A 13,428-nucleotide genomic window follows, 5' to 3' on the forward strand; every position below is an offset into this window, starting at 1 on the left:
CAGAAGTGAAATCTTTAGATTGAATTTGAAAGCACTACTCTTCAGGCATTTGAAAATACTCTGTGGGGCATTAGCACCATTTTTTAGACCATGTGTGGAATACTAATTTAACTGATGATGCCAGATGCACTTACTACTGACAGAAATGCAGAGATATTACTGCATCCTTTACATTAAATCTGTTTCTATTATCCAGTTTAGAGGAAATTTAAAATGGGATTTTTTTTTGCTACTTTAAAAATCTGTAATGACATTCCTATTTTTACCTGCAAAAGACTATCAAGAAAGAAAATAAATTTACCTTGAAAAGTTTTTAAATTTGCTTATTTGGGGGCAAAAATTAAATCACAGAAAATGTACTTAAAGGATATTTAGGACCAAAAAGTTTATATATGCAAATAAGTTTATTTTTGAAAAGGTTTATAAGCCAATAGTTTGCACATTTGGGATGTACCAGGTGATGGGTTAAGTATTCTCTGGGTATATAGAACCAGAAAATGCAGTTTGAATTAATGAAATTCAATGGCACCTTGAAACTTTGATTTCTTATTTCAAGAGGTAAGCCAAGTCATGATAATGATATACAGAATTCCATAGCTTCACTGGGAGAAGTTGCTTCAAGTGTTGTTTGTATTTCTCTCCATAAATATTTCTGATGTTTCTTTTACAGATATCCTCTAGGGACAAGGGTTTTTGAGCTAACTTTACTAGAGTTTCCCTTAAGAGGTAGAATTCTGGTAGCATGATCCCTGCAGGCAGGATCCCTTGGTTGTTGGTCAGTCTCAGAGGGTAAGAGCGATATAGCAGACTGGCCAGCAGAGCCGTGTCTCTTATGTTGGAACTGCGCTGAAGGTACATATATAATGGAGATTCCCCGTTTCTTGTTAAGATATTGACATTTGCTTCAAATTCAAGCAAGAGATTGATTATTGCCTCTCTGCCTCCAAAACAAGCCTCATGGATAGCCGTTTGACCTTCGTGGTCCTGGGCATTTACTTTGGCTCCGTGAATAAGCAGCAGACGGATGCAGCTCACCCCTGCTGCTAGCAGTCGGCCTGCCTTGCTTGATGCAGTGCACACCGCCAGCTTAAGGGCTGTGTTCCCCGTAGAAGAGACAGTACAGTTAATGTTTGCTCCACAGGCAATTAGCGTTTCTATCATCTCCTTATTCAGTATATCTGCAGCCATGTGAAGGGGCGTCATGGCTGATTCATTAATAGCATTGACATGGGCCCCGTTTTGGGCCAGAATGGAAAGAACTGGATAGGTCCCATATGTTATGGCCAGGTGGAGGGGTGAGTGTTTGTTACTATTGTCTACTCGAGCATTCACTTGAGCCCCGTGTTCACACAAGATGCGGAGACACGTTACAGCGTTGTTCTGAATATCGGTCAGGATCCTTTGGATTCTGTCCCCTGGTTTTGTCCACGTGGTTGAAGTGATTGGCCAGTGTAGTAGCATCAGGTGCAGTGTGGTCAGGCCTCTTGTGTCTCTGAAATAGGTATTGATCAGAGATTACACTGAATTCACAACGGAATAGTTTTGATATGAAGAATTAACGCTTAAGAAAGCAACCTTTAAAGTAATCCCTCTTAACTACTTTAAAGAAGCGTTTGAGAATCTGCATTGCTTTTCATTTCTCAGCCTAGCACAGCATTGGGGAGAGAGGGTGGTGTGCATCATAGCACTGTGGGGTCTAGTTTCCTATATCAGTTTCCTATTGCACAGTCCTTGCTAGGACCGTGGCCTCTTCAAGGACCTTTGTTATTTCTGTACCCTGGAATCTCACTCAGTGCTGAACTGTGTTAACAGACATTCAGTCAAATTGTGTGGACTTGGGTATGCTGTGGTATCGCCCTAGATGTGAGCCATACAGCCAGAACCCCCACGGACACAGCTTTTAGCGAGCATCTGCTCTGCCACCTGAGATTTCAGTCATATGTAGGCCGAGTTGCTCGCCAGGTTGAGTCTGGAGACGTAGTCACTGAAACTAGGGAAGCCAGCCCAACTTCATGCTCTCTCCCAACACAGGTGGAACGAGTGTTTTACCCCTTGGCCCTCATCTGCTCCACTGTGTAATCTCTCAAGGTTGCCTCCAAAATTCCTTTATTTTGGCAGAAAAAAGGGGCAGGTTTATTATGAAAATCCAACTGCTCTGACATTGGAAAATAGTTTTTACTTCACAAGTATTTATTTAATACAAGACCTAATATGTTCTCACCTTGGAAGGGCTTATATCTAGTATGGGGAAGAGACATACGTTGAACAGCTGAACCTAGGAAGGGGTGTACTGAGGAACTCTTGGGGAAGTTGGGCAGAGTCTGACATGGTCCAGTCATGAAAAGACAGAGAGGACCTGCAAAACAGGGTGGTGTGTGTGGGGGAGGAGAGAGCAGGCCTGTTCAGGTGTAGTATTAAGGGTTTGGGGCTGAACTTCTTTTCATGTGATGGAGACAAGAAGTTCTGTTATTTTTATACCTGTAATTGTTCCCACATATTAGCTAAGTATTATTGGGCACTGAGTAGCAGGCATTGGTTTTAGATGGTGAAGATACATTGGTAAACTAAACTTCTCTCATGAAGTATTCCTTCTAGTAGATGGTAATAAATCCATTCCTTGTTTGTGTTTTATTTTTCATACCTAACAGGTTTTTAAGCTCTCTGATGGCTGTAACCAAGGTTTAATGCATTTTTCACATCATCATTGCCGAGTTTTAACACTGAGAAAGCTTTAAATGGACTGATTAATTTATATTCTTGCATAACTCCCAATTTCTCATAGTACCTTATCTAGCAGTGAAAATTGGTTCATTCAAAACATGAGAATTTGTTGTCTGTAACTCCTGTTTAATTCTCCTTTTGAAGAGATCACCTGTTAACTTACCTGACTTCTGGGTCGGCACCATGTTCTAACAGACAAAGCAAACTTTGTGCCTTGCGGTATTCAGCAGCCAGGTGAATGGGGATGATGGACTGTGTCTGCTTCAGGGGACAAACCAAATAGCATGAGCAAGTAGCCTTCTATAGTTAGAAATAATTATTGTCTTAGCTTGCCATTTCAAAGGAAAGAAGTGTATTTAGCATGTCATTGCTTCAAAATTTTTTCTGGTATGTGCTTTGACATTTTCATTTTCTTTTGCCTGTTTTAAGTGACCTAAAACCAATGAATTTCAACTTAACAAAATCAGTGTTTTACATAAAACTAAATTTGCCAAGACGATAGAAGCTTTTGACTTAGCGAAAGTGTTGAAGTTGAATCTGTGAAGAGTATAAAGTTAATAGATATTAAGTCTCTGAATCCTAAAATTAACACATAGGATGACCTCCAAGTAGGTTTTATGTTTTTAAAAGCTTTGACAAAGTTATAGAATCAGTAGAAATAGTAAAACCTAGGTGGTTTTTTTTTAAGTTTTCTGGATTTCAGAGATAATACAACATATTTCTAGCTCTGACTCGCAGAGCTGTTTATACCAGTTACTGAAAGCTAGATGTATCTGAGCAGTGACTTTACAGCATGACTTCAGGATAAGGGAGAAGAGTGGTTTGGGGGAGAGGGTGGCTTTTTGAAAAGCATTTTAATTACAAAGATAAAGGTCACTGTAGAAAATGAAAAAGTAAGTCTGTAAAAATGGGGGGGGGAAAAGAATTCCATCACACAGAGAAGTCATCATTGTTATGTTTGGAGGATAACATTAATGTCCTAACCAAATGAGTTTTAATCTTCTCTTGCATCAGGTTGTGTGTCACTAGAGGGGGAAGGAGTGTGCATTCAGAGCCCTGCTCTGGATGGGGGTGTGCTAGACCTTGAGCCTCAGACAAGTCGAGGGCAGTGGAGGTTGGGTGAGTTCTCAAGGACGAGGTGGTGTTCATTAGGAAACATCTTTTTTCTGAAGTGACTGAACAGAAAAGAGGGTACCTGATTCAGAAGTAACCTGTAGCTGGTGGAGTTGGCCAGAATGGTCATAGGCTGGTTGACAGGATGGCACCTCAGGAGTGCCTGGATGGAAGTGCAGTCTTCCCTCATGATGGCTTCATAGAGCTTAGTGTGAAGCATGACCAGTGGGCCGTCTTCCAGTGACTTGGCCCCGTCAGTGACCAGCTCCCTGCTGCCTTTCTTGGTTATGTTTCCCATGAAGAAAAGACTTAAAAATGAAGACTTAAGATTCAGGGAAACTGCTAGGGTATCAGTCAGTTTGAGTCTCTATGATTCCTTCAGTTCGATTCTAGAACTATTCTAGAATTGTTGAGAATCGTATCCAGGAAAACACTTCATTTTTTTTTTTTTAATTATCACAAAAGTTTATTTTTATATCATTTTGTACATTTTTTTCCCATCTCAATTGTAATCCCCGTGGGTTTCCCCTCACCAAGTCACCCATGTGCCATCACCATAATCCCGTGCATTTCCCTCCCCCTCACCCTGTTTTTGATCCCATTCCCCACTCCACCCCCACAGAATGTCTCTGGTCTATGGTTGTTCATTATTTTTGTTATTTTCCACCTGGTCCATTATACTCCTGCAATGAGTGAAACCATCCGGTATTTTTCTTTCTCTTTCTGGCTTATCTCACTAAGCATGATCTTTTCCAGTTCCATCCAAGTTGTTGCAAAAGACATGTGTTTCTCTTTTTTGGTTGCTGAGTAATATTCCATTGTATATATGTACCACATCTTTTTTATCCAGTCATCTACTTTTGGGCATTTGGGCTGCTTCCATGTTTTTCCAATTGTAAATAAAGCAGCAATAAACATGGGGGTACAGGTATCTTTTTCAATCAGTATTTTTGTGTCTTTTGGGTAGGTACCTAGGAGTGGGATTGCTGGGTCGTAAGGAAGCTCCATGTTTAGCAGTTTGACGAACCTCCAAACAGGGAAAACACTTCATTTTTATATCAGAATCTAAATTTTAAAATTTGTCTCCATATCATGTAGTGCCAAATAAGAAGCACAGTTTTTGGGACCTTTTACTCAAGTCAAAATCAAAAGAAAAAATTTGTTCAATCAAATTAGCATCTTCCACATAAATTATCTCTGTTTTCTCTTCCCATTCAGCTATAATTCACACAGAGCTAGAACAACACATTATACATCAAAATAAAAAATTCACATTACTACATTTAAAGCTAAGAAAGCACACATTTTAATCTCTGTATTTTCAGTTTTTTAATGGATTGTCTCCCTTCCCCTTAAATAGGTGCAGTGTTTCATGATCACTGGGATTGTTCTGTTGGGAGACTTTTGGTTTTATGTGGCTGTTGAGAGCTAAATGTACTTTCATAATGTGACCTAGTCGTTCCCAACTCTGCCAAACATGTAAGAATCATCGGGAGCCTTAAAAAACACCAAGTTTTTTTTTAATTATGAAAAATAATCAAATTCTGACTTGATGGAGGAAACCAGAATTCTTATTTTTGTTAATAGTACTTTTTTCAACATCAGTTACTACTTTCTTTTTTTCTAAGATTGCTTTTCCCCGCCATCGTCCCTTATAGCCCCAGTCCCTTCACCTCCCTTCCTCTTAATCTCAGAGCCCTCGGGGTGTTTTTTGATGTCCACTGGGTTTTCAGTGTCTTATGTTACTGAATTGTCTGCTTTGTAAATGTCCAGTTTTTGTCATTCTCACTTTGCTGCACATAATTCTCTCAGTTCCCTCCTTGTGTTGGTAGTAGCTGCATTTCATCACTTCTCGTGGCTGTGAAGGACCCATGGTGTGTATACACCACATCTTGATTAGAGCCTCCGCCAGTGGACATTTAAGCTGCTTCTGTGTTCTGTTTGTTGTAAATCAAGCTGCTGTGAACAGCGTGGAGCGAATGGTTTTTTGTTGTTGTTGGTTGAATAGACCTTCAAGAGGGGGATTGCCAGGTTGTATGTATTTCCATTTTTAGTTGTTAAAGATAGATCCAGATGCATTTCCAGTGCTTGTTCCAGTTCAAATTCCTACCAACAGTGTGATGGGTCTTTTTTCTTCATTCTCTCCAGCACTTTTTAGGGGTCATTTTAACATGTGCTGTTCTCGGGGATATGAGGTGACATCTCGTTGTAGTTTTTTTTACCACGAGTTAGGACTTTTTATTTATTTATTTATTTTTATATAATAGTTTATTTTTACATCATTTTGTGCATTTTTTCATCTCAGGTGTACTCCCTATAGGCTTCCCATCACCAAATCACCCTGTGCCATCACCATAGTCCAGTGAATTTCCTTCCCTCCACTGTTTTTGACCCCATTCCCCACTCCACCCCCATACAATGCCTCTGATCTATAGCTGTTCATTATTATTCTTTTCTCGCCTGGTCCGTTATACTCCTGCTATCAGTGAAACCATCCGGTATTCTTCCTTTTCTTTCTGGCTTATTTGACTATCATTGTAGTTTTAATCTGCATCTCGTTCACTAGAAGTGACAATGGTCATTTTTTCATAGGTTTTTTAACCTGGATATACTCACTGGCAAATGGTCTATTCATAACTGCTGCCCTTTGTTAATTGGGTTATTTTTATTGCTGGATTATAGGAGCTTTTTATATATCTTGGCTATTGACCCCTTACCAGTTAAATACTGTGTAAATATCCTCCCTCCCCCCATTCAATAGGTGTCTATTTACTTGTCATACATACTTTCTTTCACTCAATAGAAGTTTTTTTAATTTGAGGTAATTTTAACTGTTTAATTTTGTTTTTAATTTCCTTGCCATAGGGATTGAGTACCCAAACACCTTCACTGTTGCCGCGTGGAACAGCAGCGTTTCCTCACTCATTCCTCTGTGCTTGTTCATTTAGATTGTCTCCATACCCTTGGCTGCTGTAATTAGGGCTGCAGTTAGGGATGGTCCCACTTTTTTTTCAGCATGCATGGATTCCTTTTATGTTTGATAGTTCTGGTAAACAGAAGTGATGACAGTGGGCATGCTTGACTTGTTCCTAATCTTAAGGGGAAAGTTTTAATGTTTCACTATTGAGATTTATATTGGTTGTTGATTTGTGATACATAGCCCTTGTTTTTTTTTTTTTTTTAATTTTATTTATTTGTGCACACAGAACTGGGGTACAGGCCAGAGGCTCAGGGGCGGTGAGAGGCTCCACCAGAGACAGAGTGGGGAGCAGAACAGGCAGATCTCCGAAGTACACTGCTGAGGGGAGCAGCGGGCGGGTCAGGAGAGGTCTGCCACACCATGTGGTCACCTCTGGGGCAGGTGGGAATCGAACTTATGCGGAAGTGGCTTTAGATTCTCAGTGCTGTGCTTTAACCCGCTGTGCCACCAGAGAGGGCCATAGCCCTTGTTTTATTGAGGTAGGTTCCTTCTTTTCCTAGATATAGAAGAAGCTGTTACTACTAATGTAGAGCTGTTTCTTAGAGCTGTTACTACTCATTGTAGCTGCCCATGTTTGCCTTACCTTTATTTTATTGTTTTCTAGGCTGGTTTGTTTGTTTGTTTTGTTTTTGTCCTGTTCCTTAAGTGTTGCCAGAATTGTTTCCCTGAACTCCCCTGGTGTTCTACTTGGGGTTTTGTTTTTTTTCTGGCACTTGTAATGTGTTCTGTTTTTTAATTTTTTATGGGTCTTTATTTTAATTGGGATAGATTTTCATACTGTTGCTTTTGCACCTGTTGAAGTAATTTGAGGACTAGAACCAGTGAGGGGTAAGTTGGTATAAAAGGAGACCAAAGCAGCAGTGCATCAAAGGGTCACTACAGGAAAGGCAGTAATTTGAATTTCCTGCAGTGCTGGGGGTACTGGGACTGTGCAGTGAGGATCCAAGTGCTGTCCTCCCTTGGGCCAGCTCCTGGGTCTTAGTACCTCATACTCTTGTGCCCACTTCACTATACAGAATTTTTAAGCAACTAGATGCAGAGCTAGGCATGGGCTGTAGTTGATATGGGAGCAGGGATTTGTTCTCTTGTCCATCACAAGAGTCTTATTCTGGGGTGTTTGCTCCTGTTGTTTGTAGGTATTTGTGCTCTAGTTCAAGGGTTTCTTTGTTGGGTTTTAGCCCTGGGGGGGTGGGGCGGGGTGACAGGTGTTTTGAGATTCTCAGCTTGGGCTTCCAGTAACCTCTTCTGAAGGAAGTCCAGGTACTCTGAGCTGATTGAGACTGCAGCTGTTCTCAGTCGGTGGTCCTGCTCTCTGCCGTCACCTCGGCTGATCTCCAGCAGGGCACCCTGCATCCTGGGTGCCTGTTTGCTCACCCCCTTACCTAGTCAGCACTGGTTCTCAGGCGCCCTGATCTGTGCCTGAGTTGGTGGCTGCTGGGTCTCTGCACCACACCTACTCTTTCCTCTTGTGCGTTGAACTGTCCCTTTACCACTCTGAACAGAGTTTACTTCAAGTTTTTCCTACCACTTTCTGCTGGTCTGGTGCTCCTAGTGTAGGTGTGGGTGTCTTTGTCCCTCAGGAGATTTGGGGCTTTGTTCTACAGAGCTTTAGTTGTATTGGAGGAGGTGAGCCCAGCATCTTCTGGGCAAATCTTGACAGTAATTTTTAAAAGCCTCTTGGTGATTTTGTTGTTTCGGTATTGAGAATTTGTGCATGATAGGCTTTACATTCCTGGTTCTCAGACTTGAAATGAGGACTTTTAAATAATACTGATGCCTGTGTTCACCTTTAGGAATTCTGACTTAATTGGTCTGGGAAATGGGTTGACATGGGGGTTTTTAAAGCTTGCCAGGTGATTCTAGTATTCTGTCCTGTTTTGAGAACCATTGCTCTAATTCTTAATTTTTGAAGGGGCATACTTATTTGCTCCTGAGTTGAAAACTCCTGCTATCCATAGATTTTACTGCTTACTTTAAGAATACCATGGAATTGACTTGTTCTTCTTGTTAACAGCCCAGAAATATTTTTCTTCATGGCCCTGATCAGCAAGTGAAAATAGGAGACTTTGGTCTGGCCTGCACAGACATCATTCAGAAGAACACAGACTGGACCAGTAGGAATGGAAAGAGTAAGACTTTTTTGGTGGGCGGGTGTTTTTGTTTGTTTGCATTTAAAATACACCACTGAAGATGTCAGTATTTATTTACTTATTTATTAAAGATTTATTTAGTTATGCATACAAGAACTGGGATATAGGCCAGAGGTGCAGTGAGGGAGTGAGAGGATTCACCAGAGGCAGAGTGGGGAGCAGAACAGGCAGACCCACTGAAATACACTGCTGAGGGGAGCAGTGGGTGGTTCAGGAGAGGTCTGCTGCACCATGTGGGTCATCTCCCTGGCTGGGGATTGAATTCATACTGCAGAGATCTCCATAGTGCTGAGCTTTAACCCATTGTGCCATCAGGGAGGACCCTGAACATGTCACTAAAGAGAATCATAAAGATTCAGTATATTGTAAAGGTAACAGAAACAAAAAACAGTTCCCACCTCCTGGGAGGGCCAGTCCCATGCTCAGATTTGGGGTTCTTTGTTGCTGACAGTGGAGAATGCCCAGCGCTTACTGTTTCACTTTTTTAATAACAGGAACAGCAGCACACACTTCCAGAGTGGGCACCTGTCTATACGCCTCACCCGAACAGTTGGAAGGATCCGAGTATGATGCCAAGGTAGTGTTTCTTACCGGCTGATTGGACTTACCTGTGGTTATAAGTAACAAAAAGTATAATAAATGCAGTGGCAGTTCCCCTGGAGAGGGGTTTGGGGAGAGAACGGTTCTGTATATTACCTGTATGTCAGACTGAATTAGGGAAGCCTCACTTTTAGACAGAACCTGATTGCATTGGTGATGGGCTGCTTTCACTGTTTCTAAACCCGTGAAATCCGTGACTGTCACAATTATTTTTGAAGTGAACTTTCCCTTAAAACCTCTTTTTTCACCTCAGGGTGGTAGAAGTCAGAGAAACCTATTTCATTCTCTCATCCTTCAATCTTCAGGTATAGGTAAATATAGGGTAGGGTGACACTTACCTCCCTTTGAAGTGGAATGAGGGTAGCAGAAAAGTTTTAATCTAAAGTCCTTGAAAAAATGCAAAAGTAAATCCTTTTTAAAAAAAATAACAGCCTAGAAAATTTTTGTCTTTGAACCATTCAGGCTTTTTTTTTTTTTTTTAAAGGATTGAGAAAGAACTTCCAGGGAAAAAATCATGGGAGCCCCTAAAATCCTATCTAGTAAAGGACCTCCCAAAAAATACTATTTTGAGGAAAAGTAACACAGATTGCATGCAGTTTATTAAACTTTCCCTCCAATTCACAGCATTCTTGGTGGAGGTGAAAGTAGCCTCGGTGCCAGGGACTCTGTGGCCCTGTGTAACTGGCGTCTGCGTGACATCCCATGTAGCCACAGCCAGATCCGGAGGAGTGACTGCTGCAGGTGGCGGAGGGCTGTCCCTGCCGCTCCCACGGCCACCAGTGCTGTCCCATGGATGCTGGTGTTTGCTTGGAGAGCTGGGCCTGTGACAGTCTGCTCACCTTGGGCTTAGGGCCACGGGGCTAGCAGCAGACCTTGGTCTCTAAGGGATGCCCCGGCCCACTGTGTGCCCCCTTTGTAGAGACTGGGTGTCATCCTTCCTCTAGAGTGGGTGGTGCACTGAATGCATTTTGTGTTGCACTACTAAATTACCTCCCGCCAACCCCCTTTTTCCAGTCAGATATGTACAGCTTGGGTGTGATCCTGCTAGAGCTCTTTCAGCCATTTGGAACTGAAATGGAACGAGCACAAGTCTTAACAGGCTTAAGAAATGGGCAAATACCTGAATCCCTCAGCAAAAGGTGTCCTGTCCAAGCCAAGTACATCCAGCAGTTAACTGGAAAGAACTCATCCCAGAGGCCATCTGCTGTTCAGCTGCTGCAGAGTGAACTTTTCCAAAAACCTGGAAATGTATGTATCTGTTTTTCAATGATGGGGAGGATGTGAAACTTGATTGAACTTAAGTTGTAACTCTGATTGTGTAAAGAACACTTGAACTTAGAATAATATGGAAACAAAATACTCATATCCATTCTGAGTTCCAGTAGCATACTTGTTCTCATCATCCAAGCAAGAATATATCATTATCAACTGCTCCAAAAAGTGTAATTATAAACTTCAGTTTCTAGCCTCCTCTTGCAAAGTCAAAAGGTTTTATTTTTCCTTTGCAACTATAGTATATACTTTTCAGAAATGATCATAACATACCTATTTGGAGAGGGATGTGTGTGTATATGAGACAGAGGGCTGACAGTAATTCTCAGGAAAGTTGGAAGAATAGCCACAGAGGCTGCGTAGCCAATCTCCTGTTTCCCAGCTTCCAAGTGTGTGACCCCCATTTTCAGTCCTGGGATGTGGTGGTGTCCCAGGGTAGCCACTTCCCTTTCCTCTCCTCCTTCCTCTCGTGCTAGTGCCGAATACAAGTTCTAGTTTGCATGTACTGGGAACAACCACACATGCTTCCTCTCCTTTAGAAGTTTTCTAAGATTTAAAGTAAGCTCATTTCAAAGATGTGTCCACAAATTCTCTAGTGCTTGCTACCCCAGGTGTGGACCAGCAGCATCCACACACCCCAGGAGCATGTCAGAAACATAGACTCTGGGTTAGAATCTACATTTAATCTGACCACTTACCCAAGTGACTTAAGTGTTTGAGCAGCATCACAGCAACACAGTTGTTCCTGAAGCACTGTAAAGTCACTGGAAACTTGGTACAATGATCAGCCTGTTCCCTCTTCTCCCTTCATCCCCCAACCTCTTAAAGAGAAATCTGGAAGAAAAGGGCCAGCAAACTTCTTTAACAGACCCTTAAAGTGATTCATGCTAGCTTGGGAACCACTCATTAAATTACCTTGTAGTTAAGGCTTATTCATTTTCAAGTAGTATGTGAATTTCATGTAGTAAGACTTAATGGTACAGGTAGGTGTAGTATTTTTCTGAATCCTTAAAAATAGCATATAGTAAATTCATCTCTACTTATGAAGGAATCATAAGGACAAGATTTAACTTCCAGTTAAAATGTTAATAGCATAGCTATTAGATATTAATGGTAAGGATTTCTCCTGTCTTGTAGAGTTTTTATAACATAAACTACACAGACTGTACAGGTGAAATTTGTTATAGGCAGTCCTTGCTTTACATAGAAATGTAGGACTGTAAAAATGACCATGCAGAGCTCAAGTCATGCAGAGGGATCTTAATCAATGGGGAAAGTTATGATTGTTCCTTTAAAATGTTTGTCAGGACTGTTACAGATATGGAAATGAAAAAAATGCAAAACTCATACTGAGTGCACTGTAACTGAGAATTTGAGTAGCCCAAACAAGGCCTTCATCTCATTGTATGACTCAGCTAGGAGCAATCATCTTTTCAGTCTTGGGGAATTGTTGCATGTTCTCAGTTGGAGCAGTTTTATTATTTGCTTTTAGACATTGTGAATTATCTGAATTTAACGAGAAGTTTTTTTGCTAGTTTTGCTTTATTTTCCTCATTTCCTTTGCTAAGTCACTTTCATTCAGCTTAATGGGGTGGGTGGGGCCTGCAGTCCCACAGCTCTCTTTTGGAACATCATTCGATTTGATTTTGAAGTCCATTATTTCCCTTGTTGTTGGCCCTTGTTGTCCACTTTTAAATAAATGTGGTGGGTTTATCACTAGGAGTGATGTAACACACCTACACACCTTGCTCATGTGTGAACTCAGAGCTGTGTTAGTGACAACATGGAGACTTTGAAAGATGTAACTGGCCCCTGACCCTGGCCAGCATTATCGGTGGATTGAAGCACTGATGAAACTAGTTACTGTAGGTGGTACCTTACACTCGAACTGTGGTGACCGCCTTTTATGCATATTGAACTCATGCAGAGCGGGGCATGCCTATATATTTGCAAGAGAAGCCATTTTAAGCAGCTTAAAATTTTTTTTACAGGTTAACCTCAGTCTACAGATGAAGATACTTGAGCAAGAAAAAGAAATCAAAGAACTGAAGAAGCAGCTAAGCCTTCTTTCTCAAAGTAAAGGGGTTAAGGATGACATGAAAGATGGTGGTGTGCCTGGCTAGCTGTATAAACATAAAAGTGGACTTAAGCTGTACCTAAGTTAATCAACTGGAATGTAAATTCTCAATCGTTATAGGTATGTAGATGGTATGATTCATTTAGTAATAAACCTGTACAAGCAGACTTATGAAAGTGCAGTTGTAAAAGTCCTCCTAAACTTCCTTTGTAGTCCTGTTACGACCTAGCATTTTGAACTTGAGACTGCTCCAAACTAAACCTATTCTGCCTTTCCCTCCCTTCTGCTGTCCCAGATATCTTGAGTCCCAGATATCTTAAGCTGAGTCCTAGATATCTTGTTTTAATATCACTGTCCATCCAGCCTCTGAAACTAAATGTTTAGACTTTAGCCTCAGTTTTCTCCTCTTTGATTTCTGCTGACTGACCACCAAGTCCTGAGTCTGGGCACTCTTCCACCCATTGCTGCCCAAGCTCATACTAGCTAGACTCTTCCAGTTTTAACAGCTGCCAGTC

The 13,428-nt window shown here is 41.3% G+C and overlaps 2 protein-coding genes across 3 annotated transcripts in view; one reads left to right on the forward strand and one right to left on the reverse strand.

The window, feature by feature from the left end:
* EIF2AK1 (eukaryotic translation initiation factor 2-alpha kinase 1) overlaps nucleotides 1-13,080 on the forward strand; it is a 30,943-nt gene extending 17,863 nt beyond the window's left edge. For both annotated transcript variants that reach the window (XM_012731754.1, XM_004691656.2), the window contains exons 12-15: nucleotides 8,829-8,943; nucleotides 9,459-9,541; nucleotides 10,579-10,812; nucleotides 12,828-13,080. In XM_012731754.1, the coding sequence (XP_012587208.1) occupies nucleotides 8,829-8,943; nucleotides 9,459-9,541; nucleotides 10,579-10,812; nucleotides 12,828-12,959 (564 nt within the window). In that variant the 3' untranslated portion in view covers nucleotides 12,960-13,080. The remainder of the gene's footprint in view (nucleotides 1-8,828; nucleotides 8,944-9,458; nucleotides 9,542-10,578; nucleotides 10,813-12,827) is intronic.
* ANKRD61 (ankyrin repeat domain 61) lies at nucleotides 547-4,132 on the reverse strand. Its single transcript, XM_012731755.1, has 3 exons — nucleotides 3,917-4,132; nucleotides 2,885-2,979; nucleotides 547-1,492 (listed from the first exon to the last, which is right to left on the reverse strand). The coding sequence occupies exons 1-3, from the start codon at nucleotides 4,130-4,132 to the stop codon at nucleotides 547-549; spliced, it is 1,257 nt and encodes a 418-aa protein (XP_012587209.1).
* Nucleotides 13,081-13,428: the final 348 nt, after the last annotated feature.

Source organism: Condylura cristata, unplaced genomic scaffold (genome assembly GCF_000260355.1).
Source record: "Condylura cristata isolate star-nosed mole 26May11 unplaced genomic scaffold, ConCri1.0 scaffold00032, whole genome shotgun sequence".
Taxonomy (NCBI): domain Eukaryota; kingdom Metazoa; phylum Chordata; class Mammalia; order Eulipotyphla; family Talpidae; genus Condylura; species Condylura cristata.